This window comes from Myotis nattereri, assembly GCF_964212035.1.
Source record: "Myotis nattereri genome assembly, chromosome: 6".
NCBI classification, from domain to species: Eukaryota; Metazoa; Chordata; class Mammalia; order Chiroptera; family Vespertilionidae; genus Myotis; species Myotis nattereri.
The window spans coordinates 5,998,614-6,011,536 of NC_138081.1; the positions used below are offsets into that span (position 1 = coordinate 5,998,614).

Genomic DNA, 12,923 nt, shown 5'->3' on the forward strand with positions numbered 1-12,923 from the left:
AAGTTGTTTTTGGCCGTAAGTCACAGAGGCACAAAGGATCAGCCCAAGTCTGAGAAGTAGCTCCAAGGGCGTCACAGGCAGAGGACCCACCCGGCCGCTGGCTCTGTGGCGTCCTCCAGGTCCTCCGGCCTCCGCCACCCTGAGTGGGGCCTCGGCAGCACCCAGCTCCGTCAGTTCGCTCACCTTTTCCAACACCATCGAGGACTCCCTCTTCCTTGTCGCGTTCAAGTTAAACTCCTTTAAGGGGCAGTCAAGAACCCAGGCCCTCCTACAGGAGTTTCTGTTCTGACCCAATCAAACCCCAAATCCTCAAGGTCCCGGCCTCTCTCTCCTTTATGGCCCCAGAAGCCACTAGACTAGTGACTAGAGCCACTGCCGGTCCCACGTGGCCAAGCCCCTCACCCTCCTCATCTTTGCCTGGGGCGCCCCAGCTTGCCCCTGGGAGGAGGAGAGGGCTGCGGTCCTGGCACCCTCCACGGCTCCTGGCACGGAGTCGCTCCTAAACTAGGCGTTTGTGGATGGGCCAGGGGACCTGACGCCGTGGATAACGGTTATGTGAGCGGCTGTGTGGCACCGTGTCGGCGGAGAAAAGCCCTCTGAGCTCAGAGCGCCAGACGACGGTGGCCTTGGGGACTCGCCCCTTTGCGCTCCAGGGGCGACCTCCGTGGGTTTGCTCCGTGGGTTTGGCTCCGATCGCAGGGAGAAGCTGAGAAGCCTCCGCTCTGCGGGGGGGGGCGAGGGGGGCAGGCGAGGAGGTGGGGAGCGTCTACTTAGGTCGGATCATTGATTCACGGAAGCCGGGGAAGGAAGGAGGGAAGGAAGGTGGGTGTCTGAGGTCCTCGGGATTGGAGATTGAGATGGAGGGCGTGGGGGTCCCAGAAACCCCGTCCGTCGCTGAGGTCGGGGCTTCCCTCCCGTCCGTCCCCTCCTAGGTTGGGCGGAGTGGGGTGAGGGACCCGTGGGTGGCGAAGGAGGGGTAGGGTTTCTGCACCTCTTGGGGGCCGGGACCTTTCCCGGGCCCGTTAGCGGGCGAAGGTCTGGGCGCCAGGGGGCAGCAGAGGCGGAGAGACGCGGCGCCTGAGGGGCGGGCGCGGAGGGGTTTTCTGCGCAGGTTTCTAGACACACACACCCCGCCCCCCGCCCCCCCGCCCCCCGCCCCCGGGAGAGCTTTGCTCGGAGGAGTTTGCTCCTACACTCCGGGGTTTGCGGTTTTGTCCCTGGGATCAGGACGATCCGGGCGGTGCCGTCGGAGGTCCGCGGGAGGAGGAAGTAGGGGTGTGTGCGTGGGCGAGGGGGGCCCCTAGGGGCCGGGTGCAGACACGAACCCAGAACCCACCCGCGCCCCCTTCCCTCCAGCCCCGCGGCCAGGCTCCGGCGCGGAAGGCGGGCTGGGCCGAGGTCCTGGAATAGCTGGGATCCCCCGCCAGGTGGGCGGAGCCAGGAAGCGCGGGCTCGGTGGGAAGCCCCGTGGGAGGCGGGAGGCCCGCTAGGGACCGACCGGGTCCTGGACCGGACCGCGCCGAGCTGCCTGCAGGGTGAGCCCGAGGAGGGGTCGCGGGAGGCGGGGACTGCGCGTCCTGACACCGGGCGGAGCAACTAGGGCTGCGGCACCACCGGAGGTGCGAGCCTGGGGGGCGGGGGCGGGGGAGGGGAGGCCCCGAGCTACAGGTGCGGGAACGTTGTCATGGAGACGAGCCTCGGTCTCGCTTGGGCACCGAAGGCTCCTTCCGGGCCTGAAGTCCCTGAAGACGGGGCCGGGGAGTTGGAGGCCAGTGCGGGGGTCAGATGGGACCGGGAGCCACTGTGACGCCAGCCGGGCAGGCCCCCAGGGGACAGGGAGTAAGCCGTCCATTTCTGGCTACAGCTCCGCCCGGAGGGATGGGGCGTGGACAGGGGTTTGTGGGGATGGAAGTAACAGCATCACACACACACCCTCGGAGGAACAATCACATTGTTTAACCATCAGTCAGAGCGGACGCTGGGTCTAGGGCCAGACAAGGCCCTGGGGGCCCTTCCATCCATGGCCGCACGTTAGCCCTTCAACTGCAGGGTCAGGGAGGGAGGGTGCCCAGGGGAGGGACTGGACGGGCCAGGATGGCCATGGGGGTCCTCGGGGCTCGGGGCCTGGTGACCGCCCAGCTGATATCGATTTGATCTTCAGCAGTCCGTGCATCCAGGCCCTGCACACCCCCTCACTATCCCGTTCCGCCCAGGGCAGGGGCCTGGTCCCCAAGCTCAGCCCAGCCCCCCAGGCCCAGGCAGGTGAAGGAGAGCAAGTTGTGGGTCGGAGCCAAACACCCAGCAAGTGGAGATGAGAGAGCCCTGAGGCAAGAGCCGTGTATTCCAATGTTCACAGTGGGTGCTAGCTCCGGGGGGCGGGCAGGAGCTGGGGTTCGGTCCCTGGGGAAGCCCTGAGGCAAGGACGGGACCAGGGTCATCCCTGCAGAGCCCTGTCCCAGGTCCGCTGATCTGGTTGGCATTTCTCTCTTTGTTGTTATTCAGTTTTCCACTCTTTAAATAATTAATATAATTACTTTTAAATACAAAATACACAGTGTCCTTTCTCTTCTCTTCTTCTTGTTTGGGGTGATTGGGAGGTGAGTTTTAAATAAGTGTGTCAGCTGGCTAACAGGTCACAGGCTCCAGGTGGGGGGCCCGGAGCCCCAGGTGCCACCCCTCCCCGGGTGGCCTGGCACCGTTCCCCCCTCCCTGGTCGGCCCCTGATGGGGGCTCTCCGTGCCCTGACGCAGGGCCCCGGCTGGTGAGGGGCCCTCCTGGGAGGTGGCCCGAGCCGATGCGGTGGGCTGCAGGGGCCTGGTTTCCACTGACAGGGTCGGACAGAGAAGAATCCTAGCCCATGAAGCAGACAGGCCCCAGCAGCACCCCGCCCCGCCTCGGGGGGGCCCCCAGGTCTGAGAAGGAGGCGTCCAGCACTGGCAGCTGCTCCAGCACAGGGGTCCGCACCTCCAGCACCGTCCGGCCTTGCTGTGTCTGGAGGGGGGACAGGAGGGGTGAGCTGGGCGGAGGGCACAGCCCAGGCTGGTCTCTCCTCTGAGCACCGTGAGAGGTGATCCCCCAACACGTCCCATGATGGGAAAGGCAGGGAGGTATATGTGCCTGTGTGTATGTGTGTGTTGGGCAGGGGTGGGAGCGGGCTGTGTGATATTAGCTGGCGTGATTCGCATGTGCATGTACCTGTGTGACCCTGTGCCTCTGCTGGGCCACCTGTGTAAACGTGTGTACTTGGTGATGCTGCTGTGGGCACGCAGGTGAACCCATTTCCATCCTCCCCACCCCCGCACCCCCACCTGAGCTCTTCCCGCCTCCCTTCCCACCTGACAGCCGGCTCTGAATTCCTTGACGTAGGGGCTGGTGTCAGGGCTCAGCTCATCCTCATTGGCCCCCCTGAGCTTCAGGGGGCCGTCCCGGGCCAGCCCAGAGCACGGGTAGGAGACGTCCTGGTGGGCGGAGACGCTGAGCAGCCGCAGGAAGGTGAGCTGGACCACGCCCACCGGGGAGCCCTCTGAGTCCACGTAGGAGAACTGGGGGAGAGGGGCTGCGGTCAAGGCCAGAAGAGGGTGGGTGGGCCGCAGCATGGGCAGGGAATAGGTGGGGGCGGGGGGGAGCGGGGGAGCAGGGGGGGGGGCTGGGAGAAATGCCTGAGTGGGAGCCAGGAGACTGGGGTACAGGACAGGCGAATGTCTGCCTTGGGTTGCAGGGGTGCTGAGCACGGGGGCTGGTGAGGAGGAAGGAAGAGGGCACAGGAATGGAGAAGGGCCAGTTGTCTGCAGGGGTAACGCCTCTGCAGGGGCGATGCTGCCGGGGAACGTGACTGTCACGTAAACCCAGAACCACCCCCTCCCCCCCCCCCCACACACACACACACACAGGCTGGGCGCCGGGCAGCACCTGTGTGACGTCGTCCCGGGGCAGCACGCAGGTCTCCCCGCCCGCCGTGAAGTTGCAGAACACGCGGAAGGCGTCGCGGGCGCAGCCCTGGTTGGGGTCCACCCAGTACTCTCCTGTGGGGGCGGGCGGGGAGCTCAGACCCAAGATCCCCACACCCCAGCCCTGCCTACAAAGCTGCCAGCCTCCAGCCCTGGCCCTCCCACCAGAGCCCCTAGCGAAGTCCTGCACTTCCGTTTCCCTCACACCCACCCCCTTCCCTGACACCTGCCAGCAGCATCCCCAGGCCCTGATCACGATGAGTGTGTGGCTGTAGGTTTGCACATGTGTATGGCTATAGGTTTGCACACGTGCGTGGCTACAGGTTTGCACACGTGTGGCTATAGGTTTGCACATGTGTGGCTGTAGGTCTGCACACACGTGTGGCTGTAGGTTTGCACACGTGTGTGGCTATAGGTTTGCACATATGTGTGGCTGTAAGTTTGCACACGTGTATGGCTATAGGTTTGCACACGTGCATGGCTATAGGTTTGCACACATATGTAGCTATAGGTTTGCACACGTGTAGCTGTAGGTTTGCACACGTGTCCGTCTGTGTGAACGCAGGCCCTGTGCACACATGTATGCTATCTATTCCTGCAGACGGTGGGCGGGCTGGCAGCGGCTGCTGCACACTGGTAGGACCATGTCGGTTTCTAGTACTGGTAGGAGCCACTGTTCCAGTCCCCTCACCCCACCCAACACCGTCCCGACTCCGGCAACACCACTCTGCTCATCCCGCCCAGGAGGCTGTGGGTCTTGCTGTGTGCCCTGAGGCTGGCACTGACCATCGGGCAGCTCTGGGTGGCAGAGCTTCAGGTCCTGGCAGGTGCGCCCAGGGCTGTCCTGGGTCCCTGTCGGCCGCCTCATCTGCTCGATCTCCTCCCGCAGGGAGTCCAGCGAGCCAAAGATCTCCTCCAGCCCCCCAGCACTGCCCGGGGCGCCCCCGGTTGGCACGGCCTCATCTTCCTGCATCAGGCGGCTTCCGTCCACTGAGCGCCGAGTCTTCTTGGGCATCTGGATGGGCAGGGGCTGGATCACCTCGCCTGGGGGGCCCTGGCGGAGGGACAGATGGAGGGTGGGGGTGAAGCCAAGAAGGTGCAGGACAGGGAGGGACGCCAGGGAAGCGGGCAGGCCTCCTAACTCACCGGGTGTCCCGGAGGGCCCTGGACGCCCTTCTCTCCCTTGGGTCCTGCTGGGCCCTGCCAAAGGAGCAAACGAGGTCATGGGGCGGTCAAGGTCACAGTGGGGTCAACTCAGTACCCAGGCTGGGAGTGAGGGGCACCCTGGGGGGAGCACTGCTCTGGAGAGACAGTGCCCAGTCCAGCGTGGGGCGGGCAGGCCAGGGCCGGGGTCACTCACTGTGGCTCCCTTGGCTCCCTTGGGGCCAGCAGGTCCCTGTGAAATGAGAAACAAGAAAGAGACGGTCGCACAGGAAGGTCAGGACGCAGGAATGGAGGGGCAAGGCCAGGCGTCCACCGGGCAGCGGGATTACAGGGGGCGTGAGGGGACGTGGGGGCAGGAGGCCTGGGAGGGGGAGGAGACGCTGCGGTGTGAGGACACACGGGGGAAACTGAGGCCTGTGCCTGTTAGGCTGGCGTTGCCATGGAAGCCGGGGTGAGGGTTTCGTGGGGGAACAGATGGTACTCACAGTGAGGCCAGGGGGCCCTCCAGGACCAATGGGGCCCGAGGCTCCGGGGATGCCCTAGGAAAGGGAGGGCCTCGTTCAACTGGGTCCCGTCCCCCCCCGCCCCCAGCCCACCCCCACAGGAATCTCCACCTCCTCCCACCAGGACCGCGCCTCTCCTCACCGTCTCCCCCTTCTGTCCAGCGGAGCCCTGAGGGCCGGGAAGCCCCCGGTCTCCCTTCTCTCCCTGCTCCCCCGGGGGCCCGATCAGCCCGATGAGACCTGGGTGGCCCTGGAGAAGAGGACGGGTGTCAGGAGAAGCAGAGGAGACGGGTGCTGGGGACCACGCTCAGAGCCCAGAAGCCAGGGCTGTGAGGAGCCCTCGCAAAGGCCCAAAGGCCCGGTGCTGGAGGCCAGAGCAGAGCACGGAGCGCAGGTCCCGCCATCTGGGGTGAGGGCCGGTGTGGGGGTGGGGGGAGACACCTGGCCACGTGTCTGTCACTCACCTTCTCTCCCTTAGCCCCAGCATCACCACGGAGGCCAGGGAGCCCTGGGGGTCCCTGTGGGGAGAGAGAAAGTCACGCTTTCCAGGAAGAGGTGAAGCCAAGCCCCCACCACTTCCCGCTGCCTCCAGGGTTTCAGCTCCTGCCCACTGCCCTGGGTGCCCCGCCCCCACTCACCCCCCCCACCCCACCCCCAACCCCGCCACCCGGCCAGTCACTCACCACAGGACCTGGGGGCCCGGCCTGACCTGTGGCCCCAGGACGACCTTGCTGGCCCTGCAGATTGAGGAGACCCCAGAGGTCAGGCAGAGTGACCCCTCCCATGGCACCCCCAGCCCAGCCTCTCCCTCCAGACTCACCACTGAGCCCGGGAGCCCCCTCAGACCATCGGGACCAGGTTTTCCTGCTGGGCCTGCGGGACCCACTGGGCCTGTCTTTCCTGGGGCACCCACAGCACCGGGATCCCCCTGAAACGCACACAAGGAACGGGTTCTAAGGGGAGGAAGGGGGCAGGGAGTCCAAGATAGGTAGGGCGATGCAGGAAATAGGTCTGAGCCCAGGAGCCCAGGGACAGGAGCAGGTAGAGGGAACCCCCTTCCCACAAGGGGCTCAGCTGGGGGTGGGGGGTGGTTGTGGAGAAGGACAGAGGACTCTGAGGAGCCAAGGAGGCGGGAAGATGGAGGGAACGTTCCGGCATCCAGGGCGGCCTCCCCACCTTGGCTCCCTTCTCTCCTTGTCGCCCCTCAGGACCAGACGTGCCGGCAGGACCCTGCAGGTGGAGGCAGGAAGGCGCAGATGAGGGCACAGAGGCCCATCACGGGAGAGGCCCATCACGGGGAGGAGGCCCATCACGGGGAGGACGCCCATCACGGGGAGGCCCATCACGAGAGAGGCCCATTCACGGGAGAGGCCCATCACGGGGAGGAGGCCCATCACGGGAGAGGCCCATCACGGGAGGAGGCCCATCACGGGGGAGAGGCCCATCACGGGGAGGAGGCCCATCACGGGAGAGGCCCATCACGGGAGAGGCCCATCACGGGGAGGAGGCCCATCACGGGAGAGGCCCATCACGGGAGAGGCCCATCACGGGGAGGAGGCCCATCACGGGAGAGGCCCATCACGGGAGAGGCCCATCACGGGGAGGAGGCCCATCACGGGAGAGGCCCATCACGGGAGAGGCCCATCACGGGAGAGGCCCATCACGGGGAGGAGGCCCATCACGGGAGAGGCCCATCACGGGAGAGGCCCATCACGGGGAGGAGGCCCATCACGGGAGAGGCCCATCACGGGGAGGAGGCCCATCACGGGAGAGGCCCATCACGGGAGAGGCGGGAGCAGCTGAGCCGGGTGTGAAAGTACCGAGTGGCCCTGAGCATCGGGTGAAGAGCCACGTATGCCCACCTCCTGCCCCAGCAACTGAAGGTGAGCCCGGCCCAGCAGGGGCCAGGAAGCCAGCCCTCCCCCGTCTATTCTGATTGGTGGGTACACACCACACCCTTGGCAAGAACTTTCATACAAAACCCCAGAAACAAACATACCCAGATACACACAGCACTTACAAACACACATGCTCAAGCACATACACACCCCCCCCCCCCAGGATAGCCCAGTCACAGGCATCTCCCTGCCAGGCCCCTGCCATCACCCCATCCTCTGCCCACCACCCAGGGGTGCCCCGGAAGGCCCCAGGTGTCCACCTCACTTACCCGCTTTCCAAGTGGCCCAGGGGGTCCATTCTCCCCAGTGGGACCAGGGGATCCCTAAGGAGGGAGGAATAGGGTGGGTAAGGGTTTAGCTTCGAGCCAGGGAACCCCCAGGAGTGGGGCACAGAAGGGAGCAGTGGTCTGAAGGCTCGGGCGCAGAGGGGGGGGGGCACCGCTCACTCACAGGCTGCCCGGGCTCGCCGTCCTCTCCACGGTCACCCTTCGCACCGTCCTGGCCCTGCAGGGATGGAGCAAGGTCAGAGGGGCCTGCCTGGCTGGGATCACCTGAGCGCTGTGACCCTCCCCTCCTTCCCGCCGCCCGGCCACACCCAAGCCCAGCCCAGCAGCCACAGAGGCCTTTGCCCGTCCGTCCCCACACTGGCCAAGACTCACGCGAGGGCCGCCTTCTCCAGGAGGGCCAGGGTCGCCAGGAAAGCCAACGGGGCCCTAACGCAGAGGGAGGACAAAAGGCAGGCTCGCACCGCCGAGCCCACCCAGAGCCAAAGCAGACCCGGGCACAGCCACTCCCTCTGCAGGCAGTGCCCACCGCACCGCCCCCTTCCCAGGATTAACTAGAGGCCGGCTCGCATGTCCTCTCGCTCTAGACCCCACAGCCTCCCCAGGAGACCTTACTCCCAGAGCCTTCCTCCCAGGTGCCCCCACACTTGGGCCGCCCACACTCCGACCCTCACACACATTCCCAGGCCGCCCGGCCGCAGGACCCCTCCTCTCAGCCCCTCCCCCAACTCACAGGGTTCCCTTTGGGGCCGTCGTCCCCGGTGGGGCCTTTGGGCCCTGGTGGTCCCGCCTCTCCCGGCTGCCCGGACTCGCCTTTCTCCCCACGCTCCCCACGTGGGCCCTGGAGGATGAGGGGCAGGTACAGATGGTCCCAAGGGGATCTTGAAGGTCAAGGATGCAGCCCCTGCTTCCAAGACCCCTTCAGCCTCCCCCAGGCCCTCGTGACGGAAGGATGTGCACAGAAAGGCAAGCCCACGGTGGTCCCCGGCCCTGCCCTTCCAGGAAAGGGGGCAGGGCTCCCAAAGACACAGGGACAGGGCCCCATCGAGAAGGCTGGGGCACGGACTGCTGGGCAGCAGAGCAGGTCATGGGAAAAGTGGGGTGGGCGGAGGGGGTGAAAGGGGACGGGGAGCGATACCTCCAAGCCATCACTCACCTTGGCGCCTGGCTCTCCCTGGACCCCGGGAGATCCTGAATCTCCTGGCTCCCCCTGCAAGGAGACTGGGGTCAGAATCCTCCTTCCCCCCAAAACCCCTGATAGTCCCCACACCTCCCTCGCTTCTGACCCCCAACCAAAGTTGGCCGACTGCAGGCCCAGGCCATTCCCCCTGCCGAGTTACCTTCTCTCCAGGGGGACCCAGGTTCCCAACACCTCCTGGGGGACCTTGAGGACCCTGGAAGAGAACAGAAATAGGGGTCAGAGCTCAGGGGAAGGAGGTGCCATTCCCGGGGCGGGGCCAGGATGAGGGCCCTCCCCGCACCCGAGGTCTCAGCAGGGAGACAGTGGGAGGCCTTCCCAGAGGTGGCGCCTGAGATGAGACCAGAGTTTATGGGGAAAGGGAGGTAGAGGGCCGGCCACACTGGTCTGAAGGGACCAGAGGCTGAGAGGACTCACATCGGCTCCATTGGGTCCAGCGGGGCCTCGAGGTCCTGGGGGGCCAGGTGGTCCCTGGGGAGAAACAGATGCACCAGAGCTAGCAGGGGAGCAGGGGACACAGCGGGGGGTGGGGGGGGTGCCCAGGAATGTGGGGGGTTGGGCAGGGCAGAAATCTCGGCAGAGAAGAGGAGGAGGGGCAGGCCAGGGAGCAGGGTGCCGGGGTAGGCTGGATGGGGGGGTGACCAGAGGTGGGGCTGGGGCCAGTTGGGGTCACACTCACCATGGGGCCCACGTCTCCTGTTTCTCCCTTCTCCCCCGAGGGGCCTGGCAAGCCCTGAGCAGGTGTACAGGGCACAGACCCGGGTGAGCAACCGCCCCAGGCCCAGTTCCCTCCCTCAGACCCCACAGGCCTGGCCCCAGTCCTCGCCCCACCTCCCTTTCCTCTCAGAATGGGCTCCTGACCCCAACTCTCAGCCCGTCTCCACCCCCAGCTCACCTGCAGGCCGATGGGTCCGGGGGGCCCATTGAATCCTCTCGTTCCTTCATCACCTTTGGCTCCAAAGTGTCCCTGAGGTCCCCGGGCCCCGGGCTCCCCATCTGCTCCCTGAAGTGGGGGGTGGGGGGGACAAAGACACCGATGACCACGGTCAGGTGTTCTCCATCCACAAACGCACCCCAAGGTGGCAGCAGGCCCAGAGTCCCTCCTCCCACCCCCACCCCAAAGGCAGGGCTGCAGGGAGCAGGCGGGCGTCACCACTCACCGCGGCTCCAGGCTGCCCCACAGGCCCGATGGGTCCAGGGGGTCCAGGAGGGCCCTGGGAAAGAGGGGAGTCAGACACCCAGACAGGGCAGGCCCGGCGGGAATGAGGCCGAGGGCCAGAGGCCAGAACTCAAAGCTCACGGACACTCACATGTTCACCTTTGTTCCCTTTAGTGCCCTTCTGTCCAGGGTCGCCCACCTCACCCTGGAGGAGAGGCAGGTGAGACGTTAGCGAAGCGGGGGGGGGGGGGGGGGGGCGGAGACAGTGGGAGGCGGGGAGGGGGGACAGTGGGAGGCGGGGAGGGGGGACAGTGGGAGGCGGGGACGGGGGGCAGTGGGAGGCAGGGTGGGGGATGTGTCCAGATCTGCAGTGTCATCTGGAAAGAGCCTGGGTCCAGGGGCTGTGGTTCCCTCACCTTGTCCCCGTCTTCTCCTGCCCCGCCTGGGGGCCCAGCAGGCCCAGGAAGCCCCACGGGGCCCTGCACCCCATCACGGCCAGTGGGGCCAATGGGGCCCTTCTCACCCTGTGGAAGTGGAGAGAGGAGTCAGGGCCTGGACGGCCCCTTGTGCGGCGCTGCACAGACCCCCAGCCCACACTCACCGGGACACCTTTCTCTCCTGCTGCTCCCGGGGGACCCTGAGGTCCTGGGCGCCCAGGGGGGCCAATGGGTCCCCCGGATCCCGCTGCACCGCGTTCCCCAGGGGAGCCCTAAGAGAGGAAATGCAGTCAGACCCCAAGGAGGAGACCACAGCCTACACACCAGAGGACAGGCCCCCCACCCCCACCACCACCACCACAGTTCCCAGGAGAAGCGCCCCGAATCGATGCATTATGTCTGGCCCTGCCATCCGTGCTGTGCCCGCCCCGGCCACCGCCCCGGCCACCGAGGTGCAGATGCCGCTCGTCACTCTTCCTCGCCCACCCCTTCCTGGTCCTCCCGCTGCCCCCAGGGGCCCCAGACTCACCGCAGGACCAGGGGGGCCGGCCGGACCCTCATTTCCCTTCAAACCGGCTCCGCCCTATGAACCAGAGATTCGGAGCAACAGATGAGAGACAGGAAGTGGGACATCACGGGGCGGGCCCAGGAGACACGCAGGGTTAGGGGTGGGTCGGGCTCCGAGGGAAGGGAGCGGGGGTTCTGGGGCGCCAGGGCTCACGGGGACTCGTTACAGGCGGTCGCTGGGGTCACACTCACAGCAGTGCCGGGGAGGCCTCTCTCTCCTGGGAAGCCCCTCAGCCCAGCGGGGCCATCCTTCCCTGGGGCCCCAGGAGGGCCCGGGTCTCCCTAGGAGGAAAGGAGAGGTGGTGAGCCACAGCCATGCCCCCAAATCATGCAGAGCGATCTCTGACCCCCTCACATCCCCAACCTGGTCCCCAACTTCCCCTCTGCCCAGCCTCTACTAAACCTTTTTTAAATTGAATTTATTGGGGTGGCATTGGCTCGAAAAACCATACAGGTTTTAAGTGTAAACTCAATAAAACAGCGTCTGCACACGCATCGTGTGCCTCTCGCCCCATTTCCCCTGCTTTGCCCACAGTTAGGGGGCGCTTCACGAATTTGCGTGTTGTCCTCGCGCAGGGGCCATGCGGGGCTCCGTGGGTCCCACTCTAGCTGGTGCGCTGCCGGAGGGAGCACCCGTACTGACCTTCGTGCCTTCTTTTCCAGCTGTTCCCGTCAGTCCTTGCTCTCCAGGGGGCCCTGGGGGGCCTGGGTGACCTCTCTCCCCCATGGGCCCGCTTTCTCCTGCTGCTCCCTGGGAAAGGGGCCGAGAGACTCCAACCTCAGGGATAGCCTTTCATTCCACTGGGCCCAAAGCAGCCCCCCTGGCCACCCTAAACTACCCCCCGGACCCCTGCACGCCTGCCCAAAGCTGCCGGGGTCTCCCCAGCCTGCCCCGTGCAGGCCCCGTGAGGAGCACCTGCACCACCTTGCCTCAGGTTGGGGACCCGCCTCTCCTCTGAGCCAAGAAGATGAGAACCGGCCCAGGAAACACACGAAGTTCAGCACCAAAGCTCCAGCCCCAGCCCCCACGTGCCCAGCCCCCACGTGCCCAGCCCCCAGCCCCCCAAGTGCCCAGCCCCCGTGCCCAGCCCCCAGCCCCCCCCCGTGCCCAGCCCCCAGCCCCCCAAGTGCCCAGCCCCCGTGCCCAGCCCCCAGCCCCCCACGTGCCCAACCCCCCACGTGCCCATCCCCAGCCCCCCATGTGCCCAGCCCCCCACGTGCCCAACCCCCCACGTGACCAGCCCCCCACGTGCCCAGCCCCCCACGTGCCCAGCCCCCAGCCCCCCACGTGCCCAGCCCCCAGCCCGGGAAAGGGAGAAGGACGGGGCACTGGCTCCAGGTCGGGGTCCCTCTCTCCAGAGGCAGACGTACCTGAGGCCCCACCACCCCTGGGGGACCAGGCGGGCCGGTCTTCCCTTGGAAACCCTGAGAGAAGAGGAGACGAGAGAGCAGTCAGAACACAGGCGGCCCCTCCCCAGAGGAAGGCAGGGTCACCGTCGTCCTTGCCGGCAGTCGGAGTCCCCCACGTGCCCAGCCCCCAGCCCCCCACGTGCACCCGGATGCTCTCCGCTGCCAGGAGAACCCCCCTTCCCCCCCAGGCGGACCTTCCCCACGGCTCTGGAGTCTGAGGGCCCGCAGGCCCGGCCATCACTTACCACTTCTCCTCTCTGGCCCGGGTGTCCCGGCAGCCCGTCCTTCCCAGAGGGGCCCTGGAAGGGGTGCAGATGCCGGTGAATGCTAGGCAGGGAAGGGAATGGGGAAGAAGG

The 12,923-nt window shown here is 66.3% G+C and overlaps 1 protein-coding gene across 1 annotated transcript; it reads right to left on the reverse strand.

The window, feature by feature from the left end:
* Positions 1-1,939: 1,939 nt before the first annotated feature.
* LOC308521156 (uncharacterized protein) lies at positions 1,940-11,833 on the reverse strand. The gene is given in 29 exon segments (XM_081094007.1): positions 1,940-2,991; positions 3,336-3,542; positions 3,910-4,022; positions 4,734-5,001; positions 5,094-5,147; positions 5,308-5,343; positions 5,597-5,650; positions 5,757-5,864; positions 6,079-6,132; positions 6,298-6,351; positions 6,435-6,542; positions 6,791-6,844; positions 7,782-7,835; positions 7,963-8,016; positions 8,172-8,225; positions 8,530-8,637; positions 8,953-9,006; positions 9,137-9,190; positions 9,412-9,465; positions 9,674-9,727; positions 9,890-9,909; positions 9,912-9,997; positions 10,155-10,208; positions 10,305-10,358; positions 10,570-10,677; positions 10,755-10,862; positions 11,120-11,173; positions 11,350-11,439; positions 11,801-11,833. Coding segments are annotated over 27 exon segments (2,199 nt in total). The 5' UTR covers positions 11,152-11,173; positions 11,350-11,439; positions 11,801-11,833; the 3' UTR covers positions 1,940-2,850.
* Between the last annotated feature and the right edge of the window lie 1,090 nt (positions 11,834-12,923).